This window comes from Cervus elaphus, chromosome 26 (genome assembly GCF_910594005.1).
Source record: "Cervus elaphus chromosome 26, mCerEla1.1, whole genome shotgun sequence".
Classification (NCBI taxonomy): domain Eukaryota; kingdom Metazoa; phylum Chordata; class Mammalia; order Artiodactyla; family Cervidae; genus Cervus; species Cervus elaphus.
This window is the reverse complement of record NC_057840.1, coordinates 40104587-40119123: the sequence shown is the minus strand read 5'-3', so window position 1 is coordinate 40119123 and position 14537 is coordinate 40104587. Positions and strand designations below refer to the sequence as shown.

The window sequence follows — 14537 nt, the reverse complement described above, 5'->3', positions numbered from 1 at the left end:
GTTCTCTTAGAGAGAATGGAAATGGGTAGGATGCCAGCAACAAACTGGTTAGCCTAACAGTTGTCAGTCATTTCCCAGCTATGAATTAATAAACCCCCAAACCCTTTGGTAATGGATACATTTAAGTTCTTTTCCTTTAAGGGTGGGCAAAGAGGAGTGTAATAACACTTGACATCTCTATGAAGAAGGCCCTCTCAGTAGAGGGGGTGATGACTGTTAGCCTGTTCTCCAGAACCATCTTTTGTGAGTGCACGTTTGCAGATAACTCTTCTGAGTGGAATTTCTCCTATGCAGGTCTCTACCGTGGGCTTGTGTAACACGGTGGTGCCCACAGGGCCTGCCTGGGCCTGAAGCGTTCCTGCTGCTTGTCTCCCTGTCTCCTTCACCCCGCATCTCAGTGAGGTTGTTACGGCCAAGCACGGAGGGATCCCGCACATGCCATCCTGAACTGCCTAAAAGCCCACATCAGAAAGCTGGTTTCCTTTTTTGTTAACTACTCCGTGCAGACTTCTCAGAGGGCTCTAACCTGTTATCAGTCCTGCTCCTGGCACTCAATCGAAAATGCCACCAGTTGTGCAATTTTGAGATTTAGTACTTCCTTTTTGCCTCAGTGCAGGTAACTGGTTTCAGTTGTTCCCAAAGCCGCTGACTGGTCTTCACCTTGTTTCACAAAGCAGCCAGGAGAACAAACAGAGCTCTAGGCTTCTGAAGCGAGAGACTTCCTCATCGGGGTGTGAGGAAAATGCAAAAACTCTCTGGCTGCCTGAAGTTTGGTAATTGATAACTAAGAATGTTCTCTTCATCTCAAAGTTGATTTTGGTTTGTTCAGCCCACTGTTCTGTTATTACGAAATGTTTACTGGCAATCATACAAAAATGACTAAAAGTCTCCCTTTTGAAGATGCTACCTTCAGAGATTTTGACATCAATGCTTCTCTCAAGTGCAAGTGTGAGAGTTGGACTATAAAGAAAGCTGAGCGCCGAAGAATTGATGCTTTTGAACTGTGGTATTGGAGGAGACTCTTGAGAGTCCCTTGGACTGCAAGGAGATCCAACCAGCCCGTTCTAAAGGGAATCAGTTCCGAATATTCCTTGGAAGGACCGATGCTGAAGCTGAAACTCCAATACTTTTGCCACCGGATGCGAAGAACTGACTCATCTGAAAAGACCCTGATGCTGGGAAAGATTGAAGGTGGGAGGAGAAGGGGACGACAGAGGATGAGATGGTTGGATGGCATCACCGACTCAGTGGATTTGAGTTTGAGTAAGCTCTGGGAGTTGGTGATGGATAGGGTGGCCTGACATGCTGCAGTCCATGGGGTCGCAAAGAGTCGGACACGACTGAGCGACTGAACTGAACTGAAGTGCAGGGTGTTAAGAAAGCCACAGGGGCAGCACTGGGCCCCAAACCTGTCTTTCCTGGGGCAAGAGGTGACCCCAGACCGTTGTGGATGCTGGCACCTGTGGCTTCCGACCAGCCTCTAACAAGCCATAGCTAGTGCACAGTTCCCTTGTCTGGTAAAAATGGGATGTGCTGAACCTTGTGAAAGAAAAAATGAGTTGCCTCCGATGTCCCCCATAGAAAGAAAAAAGTGCCCCATTCTAACTGCATGATTTCAAGATCTTTGTTTTAAGAAAGTTTATCTTGAGATCATAACACCACTCAAGATCTCCAATGACTTATAAAGGGGACTATTCTTTTCCAGTGACAGGAGTTCCCAGCCTCATACCAAGACACTGCCTGCATGTGTACAAGCCATAAGGGAGAGAGAGCTGACTCAGGAATAGGTCTCCTTGGAGGTATGGGCACCTCGCACACAGGGAGCAAACCAGCACGACAGGCAACGAGGAGCCAATGAGTAGCTGGAAACGAGCTGACCCGTGTACTGTTTTGGAGGGGACAACCAAGAGGGCACAGATCTCATGCATATTCAGACTTTTTAGATCCTAACAGACCATTCTTAAGACCTCTTAGACCCCAATAGACCATTCTTAGACTTCTTAGACTCTAGTGGACCAGTCTGTTGGCTGAAAAATAAACAGAATTTGAGTCCTGAGATCTGCATTTCATATGCTTTACCACAGCAACACTCTAAAACCCTCTAATGAGGAATGCACTTGTCCAGGGCTGCAGTGTCAGGAAGCATATCAATACTACAAAGTTACTTAATTTGTTGTGGTCTAACACTATTCAAAATTAGGGTAAAAATGTGGCAGGAAAGGCCTAACAGTGGAGCAAAACTATAGTTCTTTATGTCTGTCCCAGCTGCTCAAAGAAGCAGGAGGGGCAGGATCCAGCAAGTTCTTCCTGGTAGGTTTTTTACAGTCAAAACCATTCCACTAAGAGTTAACAGGGACAAAATCTTATGTTGCTCAGTCTTATCTGACTCTTTGTGACTCCATCAACTGTACTCTGCCAGGCTCCTCTTGCCCATGGAATTTTTCAGGCAAGGCTACTGGAGTGGGCTGCCATTCATATTCCAGGAGATCTTCCCAATCCAGGGATTGAACCCGCATCTCTTGCATCTCCTGCATTGGGAGGTAGATTCTTTACCAATGGCACCACCTTACAGTTGGGTATTTTAATCTATGCGATGGAAATGGAGCTCAAAATAAGAATGAAGGTCAAGATCAGGACAGCTGCAGGGAGTTGCTCCCACAGCCTCACGGCTACCAGCTGAGAGGTCCTCTGAGCTGTCAGAGAATCCAGCGTCCTCTCCATCCATGATCTTCACACGGTCACCGGCGACACCTCCCCTGCCCCAGACTGGATCATATCTTCTTCACCACTTATAAACTCTTCCTGTTGCCTTCAGTTCAAAGCTCTGTTGAAGTCATGAGATTTCAGGCTGGGAACCACTTGACCCTTCCGGGTTTCAGCCTGAGAGCCCCGCAGGTTGGGGCTGAGGCCAGCAGTACTACCTGACATATTCGTGATCGCTCAACAGCCACACTTGAACAACTCTGAACAGCTGGGACTGACTGGGCTGCATTGCTGACTTTTTCATGGGTGGACTGCAATGCTGATTCCAGATATGCTAATCTGTTTGTCCGGTATAAGTATGTGGTATGTGGAGGCAGAGATGTCACGAGGCCCATGAGGTCAGACATGAAGACAAGTGGCCTGGACGAGTGAAAAGGGGCATGCACTCCACCGATGGGAGACCCATCTGGTTAATAAGAGCCCCAACCCAATACATATGTCACTGTGAGCTCTCTTAGGCTGTAAGGATGGCACCCTCTAAGAGGCCCTGTAAGAGGTTCAGACTGGGACATGGATGGGAGACCTCCTGAGAAGGCAGGTCTAGGTACGGAGGGGAGCTCGGAATATCACAGAGTATCAGGAAGATACTGTTATGTGAGAGGATACTCGGAGGTAGAAAATGAGACAAAAGATCGCCTAAGCCTGAGTTAAGGTATCAGGTCTATTTAAACATCAGTCTCTCCTAATTCTACCCAGTGTCCCCAGCCCTGGTCCAGTGTTGTCTTCAGCCAGTGTCTACCAGGTACAAAGCACAGGTCACCTGAGCTCGGGCTTGTCCTGCCTCCTCCCTCCGTGTTTTTCATTAGGGCTCTTCAGCTGCAGGAATCCCTAACGCAGGCCCCAGAACTGGGCTGGTCCCCACACCAGGATCCCCCAGTTTATAACAATAAACACAGGCTCATGAGCCTCACCTGGTGTGAGGCTGGGGTGAGGGTGTCTGTGTTTATTTAAAAATCTCTCTAGATAATATCCAGTCATTTAAGGAACTTCACAGACTCTAGTCTATTAAAAGGTTTGCTGTACATTTCATACTTTGATTCCCTGGATCTCATTAAACTTTAAAAAACAATTTCTCCTGGTCTTTTAAAAACTATGTTTTACTAATTTTTTTTTAATTTGAAGACTAATAAACGTGGTTTATGGCTGCCATAGTAATTTTGAAACTGAAAGATTTGTTTGAAATCACAATCTTAAAATATCAACATAATAATATTCATTCAAATTCTTAATTTTGAAAAAAAAAAGGAGCTATAAATGAAAGCATAATGTTTAGATGTTAAAGCAAAGGCTTGTATTTAATTGCAAAAATTAAAACTCTATTTAAGTCTTTGAAATCTTTTTGCTTTGTCTTTCAATAACATGGCTTTTCAAATCATAGCTATTATTTTAAAACCTAATTGGCCAAAATCCAAAGGGCTAAATTCTTAGTTAACACAAATCACTCAGACCTCTTCAAGCCCAATGTAGCTGAGGCCTGACACACATACGTTTCTTCTCCTTCTCTTTGACACATTAATGCACCATCTCCATTACTAGGTTTCCACATCAGTGGCTCCTTGCCCATCAGCAGAACTGCGTCATACTGGCTTCAAGGAAATAATAGAGAAAAAGTGCCTTGCTGGCAAATAGCAACAGGGAAAATGAATTATAAATACACCTCACTAAAGAATAGTTGCTGGAAGGTGTGTGCATGTGTGTGTGTGCACATGCACATAAGACAGACATAAGCGCCTACGGAGGCCCACGAGGACACACCAACCCACCTGGGTGTGTGTGTGCTGTTTCCAAGCAGAGAAACCACTGCTGAGACTCTCATAGAATAGTCAGCCATGTCAACACCAAGAGTTAGGTTGCTACTGACCCAGCTACCAAGACTTCATGAAATTTATTCACCTTGTTAAAGAGTGGCTAAGACTGAAAAACAGTATTAATTAAAATCTCTAATCTCCTACCTTACTAAAAACAAAAGCATTTAGATTTCAGTTATCTGATCTTTCAGTATGACTTAAGAAAGAATTAAAATGTAGGTCTCCAGACTCAGGGTTGTGATATTCAGAATAATAATTCCTTCTAGACAGGAGAAATGAGACTTCAAACTGACTCATTTTTGCTCCTTAAAAAAAAAAACAGAAAAAAAAAACTAAGCAGTCTGAGAGTTTTCCTCCATCTGATATTCAGTTAGTCCACTGGGGAGTTTCTCAGGGACAGAAAAGGATGACAGATATGGCTTGTAACAGCATCACGAAAATGTATGCATTTGTAAAAATGCCAACTTCTGTTTCTATTCTTGCACGGCTCAGAATTCTTACTTCAACAGCTACACTCCAGTCTCAAGAATAAATGCAAAATGTTAAAGCGTAATTGGCAGGCAATCAAAGGGTGAAAAGGATAGAAATTCAAGCCCAACTGTGTGCCACCAAGTAAACTGTCACTCCATCTCAGGAGGTGTGTGGCTCCAGAAATAAACTCCCTGTGATGCGCAGCGAGTCTGTGTGGGGAGCAGAACACCGCCTTCCTTCCAGCTGCAACGGAGCCTCCGGTGAAGACGAGTAGTCCAGACCTCAGCACATAAAGTTGGGTCGCCAGTAAGACACTGATGAATATTTGCTTTCTAATAGTAGATTTGCCTTTGGATATGACAGGGAACTAAAATTAAGAGAACTTTTTCTTTTTTTTTTTTTTAAAGAAAATCTAAAGAGACAGCACTAAGTAGCAAGAAGAGCAATAGGTCCAGGAGACCGGCCCTGGGGTCTGCTTTGCCCCTCCTGTAACTAACTAAATAACCGTGGGCAGTAATGTTGTAGGTCTTGGTTTCCCTCATCATAAAACTGAGGGGTACAGACTGGATGACATCTAAAGTCCTTCCAGCTCTAAAATTCTATTACTGTACAAGTGGAACTCTACATCCTCTTTGAACCGATTCTGATGAAAACATTACTAAAGTTCTGTGCCAGGACTTTGACACAAACCATCTCAAGCCACTAGAGACTTGATTAACATTGAGCTACAGGAGGTGCTCGGGCTGGCTGACTTCAAGGAATCCAAATCTACCATGGCCTAAAGATCTAGGGCTTGCCAGGCCTTCTGTAAATTCACTGAAGTCATGCATATTCCTTGGAGCTCATTTCTAAGAAAAAAAAAAAAAAAAATCTGGGTAATGCAGAAATATCCAAATCCACAGATCAGCTGTACTGAGCAAAAATGTCAGTTGCTGGACAATACCAGGCGGGTGGCACCTAGAATGAATGAATGAATGAAAGCAAAACACACTAAATGACTGAGGAAAATTGATTTCACATGTGTGTATATGTGTGTTAAGCATAGAGGTCAATCATTCAACAAATATGAAGGACTATGTTACAGCTTGGGATTCATGGAAATGCTTCTTTAGAAGCAGTAAGTCAACATCTTTCCTAAACTGCTGGCCAACTTTGGCTTGCCTGCACTTCGACAATGTCTCAGAATTCTTCCAAAGTGATGCTACACACTGCCGTCAGAATTGGACTGAATATGAACGTCATCTGCCAGCTCTGGCTAGGCTTTTAGTATGACAACTCATGTTTCCCACTCTCTGCTTCTCATGGCTTCAAAAGAACAGAACATTATCTAGAAATGTTTTAAAACTGAATACGGCAAGGCATCTTCTGAGTAAAAAGTATATCAAGTGTGTATGGGGGGCTACCCTGGACAGATATTACATACAAACTGTTCATTTCAACTTACTGGCTAGTATTATGCAGCTAACCTAGTAACTGAACAGTAAGATTCATAACATTCTATTATAAATTGTCTGAAAATCAAAATGAGGGAGTCCCTCACTCAAAAGGTGACAAAAATTGATTCATCCACGTTCCTTAAACACTCAAGGCAGCAGTTTCACGCTCAGTGTCACCCTTAAAGAAGGAATTAGCAAAACTAGTTAAATCTGTTTTGTTTTTTCTCTAAACTATCTTACATCCAACTAGTTGAGAAACCCTGAAGCATAACTGCCATAATCCTTCATTTTTGCAGTTAGCTTTCTGTCTCTAAATGTACACGCACACACACACCCATACACACTCTCTCTCTCACATGCTCACTCCCTCCCTTCATCTCAAATCTGTCTTTCTCAGATTCCCTCATAGGCTTTAGGCCCTTCAGGATTCTGACTTGAGAAAGAAGTCATCATAACAAATTCTGAATACTGTGTTTTTGAAAGGTTTGAGCTACTTCTTCCCTAAAAACTGCCATTTAGTGAACTGCCTTTTCAAGTTGCCAACCTAACTTTAACCTCACAGAGCTATCCATGAGGAGAGAAAACAAAAGCAAAAACATAATTTGCTGCGAGGAGCTGTTAGGTAAAGCAAAAACGATGCTGAAAATCAAATTTCCTAATCGCCAGCACTGAAACATGTACTACACATGTTTTCTCACATTCAAGCTTCCGCTATAAAAAAAGCGGGTGGGGCACAACAGGTTATATATACTGCAAAGGAAGGGAGATTTAAAATAGAAATAAAACTTTCTTTCTTTTTCAGAAAGAATAGTGTAAACACAAACGGCAAAACTCAGAGCAACAGGAATGGGGCTGCAAAGATGAGCCTTTGCCAAGTGGGTTTCATATGATTTACGGACTCACGCCAACATCTTTCTTTTCCTTATTTTTAATTAAGGAGGAGGTGCTGTATTCTGAGGAAGCTATCTGGATGCTGCTGGCTGAAATGCAGATCTGATCTTCTCGTGCTGGTTGGCGAACATTGATTTTCTGCCCCAGTGGAAGAGATTTTACTCTGATGCATGCCATTTAAATTCATTTTACACAGCTGCTTAATGTGGCTTGGCAAGGCCCAGCCAAACTAGCTTTGTGGGTCTAAATAGGACTCCTGAGTTGGTAAAGGACAGAGCCTATGGATTAGCAGCTGATGATAAATGCTTTTCTCCCTTCTTATCTTCCTACCAACTCAGGAAGTGACCTTGAATGTAGCACGAGAAAGGAAAAAAGATGAAAGGCAATTTCTCCAAAATAAGTGTGTTTACCTCATTCCATACTTATTTCAATTTTAGGATTATGTTTACAGAATTCTTTATTTGTTGGGACAATTAGCACTATGTTTACAGGATTTAGAACTCTCAAATGGCAAAATTATCATTTGCATTTGTTGCCTAACTACATGTACAGAATATAAAGCTATTAAAAAGCTGTGTCACACATTCATAACAAGTAGTGAAAACACAATTCTGTAAGTTCAGTCTTCAAACAAAGTTAGTTGACTGTTCCCTGTTTTTTATTTTACAAAACTGTTATATCTTTCTACTGAAACTAGCTCCTGAACACAATTCAATCTACAGGAGATAATCTCATCATTACTATATGTTAAATAAGATCACTAACAGTATTTTTGCTTAAACACTCAGTATACTTCAAGATTATTTACTAACCTAAAGACAGTGACAGCCTGATATTACAGTTTTGTAGTAGGAAAGAAGAGAGATACTTTTTGTTGCTGTATGTAATTCCTGTGTTGAAACATAATAATATGGCAACACTGTGTTTGGGAAAAAAAATCCTGTGTTGGATTATTTGGTTGTATTTTCCCATTGACTTTGATATTCTAATCTTCCTTGGGAGAAGGAAAGAATAGAAATCTTTGATATAGATGTTTGCTCAGTGATGTCACTAGACCCTCCCAAGTCCTGTTAATAACCTCAGCCCTGCCTCCTGCCTGGGGCTCTCATCAATGAGCCCGCTGCTCTGTGAATTCGGGGGGTGTGTGGGGGCAGGTCGCTGTTGTGGCAGGAATGACAGTAACACAGTCATGATAACGGTGCTGCACAACACAAGTCCCAGACAACACGACGACAACAGTAGGGGACATGACGCCAGAGTAGGTGACTTCATTATTTTAACGTGGATAAAAGTTTTTGTTTCCCTCTCAGGCACGAAGGAAAGAAGCCATGCCGAAGCCATGCAGAGACAGGATCTGGGGGGCGACATGCAGGTCTCTACCAAACTACCACAGTATTGCCGGGGAAGATGAAAAAACGAAACAAACAAAACAAACAAAAACCCGAAACAAACAAAATAAATAAAAGACAACCCCCTCTGAGATGGATCTTCTCTTAGGTCTTTCACGCTCCTGCTTTGGGTGTTCCTTTTGCAGCCAGATGGCATGTTCATTAACAGCTTAAACAAATGCCCAGGTCCCGCAGCAAGTCAGGGTGTGCGGCTACCTACCCGTACTGGTCAGGCTGGTGCATCATGGGAGCCTGAGAGTTGCCATAGTTGGGGTGCTGGGAAGAAAACATGGGGCGTCCGCCAGCCCCAGACTGGCTGGGATAAGCAGGCGACCTAATGTATGGTGGCCTAAAGTAGAACAGAAGAACAGCTTCTTTGGATTTGTTCTGTAGACAAGTATGAATCCCCCTGTCCATTACGTTATCTCCACACCAAGGTGTGGTGGCTATAGAGGGTGGTCTGATACTCCGTATTAGAGCTCTGACGGGCGGAACATGAAGGCAAGACTTTGGAATGGTCTATTGATTAGAAAAAGGAACTGAAAATGCTTGGATGTATACTTATACATTAATTTATATAAAATTATATATAAACTGATTCAGAAAGGGAACACAGCAAAGCTTTTTCATCAAACAACTGCCTTAATCTCTACAGTTACTGTCTTCCCAGCTCACTACTCAAGGTTTCATGTCAAATGCAATCAAATATTTTCTCCTTAAAAAGAAAATAACTTGTGTTTTTTTTTGAGTTGTGACAATGGACAATTCATTTAAACCTAAATTAGAACTTCAACTGGATGGGCCCAACCAGTCCTCACAGACAGGTATATTAAAACATTCTCTTTGCAGCCTGCATAGGTTCAGTTCAGAGGTATAGTGCCAGGGTTCAGAAGATTCTAAGTCACTGTAACATGGATAAGAGTGAGAAAGGTGGGGGGAGGGGGTAAGAAGAGAGAATCTGACTTTCATTTTGATTCCTCAAAGGAAATTTATTATTTTGTAGAGCAAATAGTGAGACTGGAAGGGTCCCTAACATTCTCAAATAGCAGCTTCAGAGGAAAAGTAACAAAAGGATACATTTACACACACACCACACACACACACACACAAAGCTCTTATTCCCCCTTGACAAAATCAGAATCTTCTCTTTTCTCCTGAAGATACCGTATTGTTCAGTCGCTCAGTCATGTCTGACTCTGCGACCCCATGGACTGCATATCTTTCAGTGTCCTTTGTTTTAAACATCTTAACATATGTTAAACAAAATTCAAACATTTTTTCATGTGGGTCTTTTATATAGTTACTTTGTCTCATGAACTTTTAACTCAATTATTTTAAAACAGGTCCAGTATTTACTTCAAGACTTTTTCAGGATTAAAAACAAGTAAATAATTGAGGCTAAAGCCTTGCTCTATCAACTTAAATGTTCAGAAATACAATCTTCGTTTTGCTGACTGCCTTTCGGTTTGGACAGAGAGAGACATATGCCCAGAAAAATAAAAATACAACGTAAGAACACGAAGCAATAAATCTCACACGTATACATTTAGACAAACACACACAATACACATATGTGCACATACAACGTTTCTATTTCATAAGGATTTCTACAGTGAGGTTAAAAGCAAAAAAGGGAGGCGTTCTTTTTGAATGTTTAGATTTGGGCCCGTTTCTAGGCTTTATAGTCTCCTCCTTAAGCCTCGCTGTGTTAAATGGAACCACAGACTCGCCCTGTACCACTGGCTCTGGGTGGCTAGGTGCAGTGGCTCTTCTCAGCCGTTTCAAACAACCTCCCATAACTGATTCCTTCCTCCATGTTTCATAGAACACAGTCTATCATTTACTTCTCTGGCCTTTCTGATACATGTAACACAAAAGGGGTGGCCAAGCACAGTGGCCCTCTGCTGCTCTCCACCCCCATTGACGGGATGACCGATTCTGGCTCCGCGCGTGAGCACATGTCCGCGCATACCGCCCGCCCGACAGCATACCTGCTTTGCGCCGAGTTCGCAGCGGCCTGCATCACTGCGGCAGCTGCCTCCTGTGCCTTACGGTTCACGGTTGGCATTGGTGGCCCCATTCCTGGCCCCCCCTGCTGAGACATGCCAGGAGAACTGGGGGTCATGCTGCTCATGTTTCCAGGAAATGGTCTGTTCTGCATGCCTGCAGATGGCACTCGTCCCAGGGGCATGGAGCCACATGGCTGGCTTGGCCCTTGTCCATGCATCTGGCTGTTGGCATTGACGCCCATGCCGGGCCCTGGGCCGCTGTAGCTTGCACTGGGCACCCCACTGTATGTTGGGGGTCTGGAGTAGTTACCTAAACAAAAATCAAACACAAATTAGAGCCTTGTTCTTAATATCTGAACTTGTGAAAACATTCGCTGGAAGTACTTTTGGTCCACCAATGTGCTCCACACAGAATATGAGTCATCCTCATTAACCCTTTCCCACTGGTGCTGATGAGGCTGGCAGTCTCAAAAGCATATGATCTCTGTACATTCCAAAGGCAAAGAGCCACACAGGACACTGGAACATGGAGAAACCCAGGCTGACCTCTGAAACCATCTCTGCACGGACACAGATGGAGTGCTGAGTGGTGCTTCAGCTCACTCAACACCTCATGTTCTTACCAAAATTCAACCAAAATAATTATTTTAGCCCCTAGTCCCTAGATGCACTCCAACCTGAGATTGCGCCAGTACATCACTACCACATGACAATAAAGTGTTCAGAAGGTGTAAGGAAACATGCACATACGGTCAAAATTACCCTTCAAAACCCCACAGGAGGGGTCATGTGGAAACCTGCAATTAGTCCAACCCAGTCGGCTTTTCTCTGGTATCTAGAGACATTTTTTTTTTTTTTGCTTGAGCACCAGATAAAAGTGGCTGGGTTGTCCCTGGCACCATGTCTTTTAAGTAAGTTTCAAGCACAAGCGTGGCACTCAGCAAGCAGGCAGGCTCTGAGACTGAGATAAGCGTCTGCAACCTCACCCCCATCCCTGCTCACACGGGGCACACGCTCCTGGGGGAGATGGCCGGGACTAGCTCAACACTTTTGTTTTCTCTCTCCTACCACACCTTTTATTTTGGTTGAGGGTACATAAATTATAGTCAACTAAATTGAAGGCACGTATAACGCCACTTCGATAATAACTGCTGAACCACACACACTATGTGTGAGATATCAGGTTAAGTGTTTTGCATCTATGATTTCATTCATTCCTCCAATAATTATGAGAAATATAGATACGACCATGACTGCACTGACAAAAGAAGAAAATCAAGAGCTAGTAAGTTAGGATTCAAGCTCAAGCAAAATGATTATGGAACCAATGTAATTAACCAATAAAATATGCTGCCTCCCAATTAAGTGACTGTGGAAATGAAATATATATAAAAGGAGAAGTGTTTGGAGAGTATGGATTAGTATTTCTCCATCTGTCCTTACCACTTCCTGGAAGAATCTCATCTACCTAACGTAACTGTTCTAGGCACAGGGGATGTAAGGTTAAATACAATGCAATTCCTATACTCAAGAAGTTCACAATGTAGGAGTGTGAATGTGTGTGTGTGTGTGTGTGTGTGTGTGTACAAGGTGAAGGAGCAGGGGAAAGACAAGAAGAAATACAAAAGCAAAAACAAAAAAGATAAGGCACTGTAAAAACTGTAAGCAAAGAAGAGTAAGTCCTTGCAGAGTAGGAACACAGGGGGTCATCCGCAGGGGGCAGGCTGAGTGAAGGTCTTTGAAAAACCACGTTGAGTCTTGACCCAGGAATCTGTGTGGGGTAGGCTCTGGGATCTGGGAGAACTGGGGCTGAGTAAAAACTCTGTGAATATACCAACCATGTGACCTTAGGTAAGTTGTTTTTAATTTTTCTTGGTTTCATTCTCTTCCCTTTAAAACAGAGGATCCTCTTTATTTCGGTCTACTTGAAGAGTTGCTGTTAGGATTAAATGATGTTAATTTGTGTAAAGTGTCTCAAATATGGGTGTAGAAGTGGTCGGGGGTTACTGGTGGGATGAGAATAAAGCAGAAGAGGACAGAGGGCCCCTGTGGGTGAGGCAGTGAACAACAGCACAGACAGCGAGAGCAGACGTGACAGCAAGGCACTGCTGAGCTGGTGCGGCTGTGAGAAGGGCGCAGAGGGAAGCGGGCCCCACTCTCCAGGCTTCCCAGCCTGGGGCGTGTTCTGAGGGTGAGGAGGGGCTTCTTCAGGTTTTTCCAGCAGAAACTGGATTAGATCAGCAACAACAATAAAACCTAGCAGTCCATGTTTCCTGTGTGCTAACCTCAGCTCCAAGTTCTTTGCATCACCTCCTTTCATCCTTAGGTCAAGCTTAAGAGAACCCAGTCACTTGTGTCCTCACTATTTAGGGAGGAGGAGCCTGAGGCGGTATGCAGAGTGACCTGACCCAAGGTCATGTGGCTAACAGGCCTCAGAGCCGTGGTCTGTACACTGTATTCCGCTAGCTGCACCCCTGACTGGCCTCTCAAACACTTAACGGAAAACTGCACTGACATAACAGCATCATCACAATCGTGAAAGCAGGTTTTCTTAAGGGCACCTCCAAACCTGTAAGAAGCCCAGAGTTTTCAACAGTGACTGATGTCGGCTCTTCGTTAGGTGCTGCTTGTGAACTCTCGCACATGGCTGTCCGTGAAGCCTATCACTCGCTGAAGGGTGAGTATTTTAGGCTTTGTGGGCTAGATGATCTCTGTCAAAACTAAACCGCCACTGCTGCCTTGATGTGGCCAGAGGTGACACACACATACATCGGAGCATCTGTGTTCCAATAAAACTTTATTTACAAACACAGTGGCCAGCCAGAGTGGCCATGAGCCGCTGAGCCCTGTGACAGACCAGTCTTGGGACAAGCTCCTTAAGAAAGAGCTCCATCAGCACAGAAGTGACCTGCTAAAGGCGGCAGCTACTTTCCCTGGGGTTTCCTGGAAGTCCAAGGGCTGGGGAGGAACAGCAGAGCAAGGCACTGGCCATCTGAGGAGCTGGAATGGATAGGAAAATGAAAGGGAAGAGAAGGGACTGCAGAAGTTCAATACAATCACCTCAGGTGCCCCCGAGTTGCAAGCGAGTCAGTGTTTTATGCCAGCACCTCAACTATAAACCGTGTTTTCAAGAAGATACCCTGCCATTGCAGAAATAATCAACCTGATATTGTTTGTAAGTAAACACTGATTCAGATGGTAAAGAATCTGTCTGCAATGCTGGAGACCTGGGTCAGATTCCTGGGTTGGGAAAATCCCCTAGAGAACAGAATGGCAACCCACTCCAGTATTCTTGCTTGGAGAATTCCATGGACAGAGGAGCCTGGTGGGTCCATGGGGTCGCAAAGAGTCAGACATGACTGAGCGACTTACCCAACACAACACAAAAGGTAAACATTCACTGTTTATCAATTCTGAAGTTCTTTATAAAAAGTTCTGAGGCGACTCTGAATCTGGTGTCCCATGGGACCACATGGACTGTCCCCGTCTACTTTCCCATCACACCATCTCAGAGGAAAGGGCACCTTATGCTCACACTGGATGGGGGGGTTGCAGAGCAGTGGACAAGATGCTGTGTCCCCCTCTTCCTGTCCCAGAGCACAGTCCTTGGGACTCTGCTCTGTGGTGGGATGAAGGCTCACCCCTCCCCACCCCGCCTGCCTCTCAGCCCTTCCCCCCAGACTGTCTGATAACATCAGTGAGATACAGTGCTCTTCCTTGGCTCTTGCCTTTATTAAAAATAAACTCATTTGTAGCTTGAATGCAAATGAA

General features: G+C 43.9%; 1 protein-coding gene across 1 annotated transcript in view; it reads right to left on the bottom strand.

Annotated features, from left to right (window-relative positions):
* The window catches only part of ARID1B (AT-rich interaction domain 1B), a 410724-nt gene that overhangs the window by 50298 nt on the left and 345889 nt on the right, over window positions 1-14537 (bottom strand). Inside the window, exon 8 of the mRNA XM_043887975.1 lies at window positions 10749-11076. Coding sequence (XP_043743910.1) covers window positions 10749-11076 — 328 coding nt within the window. The remainder of the gene's footprint in view (window positions 1-10748; window positions 11077-14537) is intronic.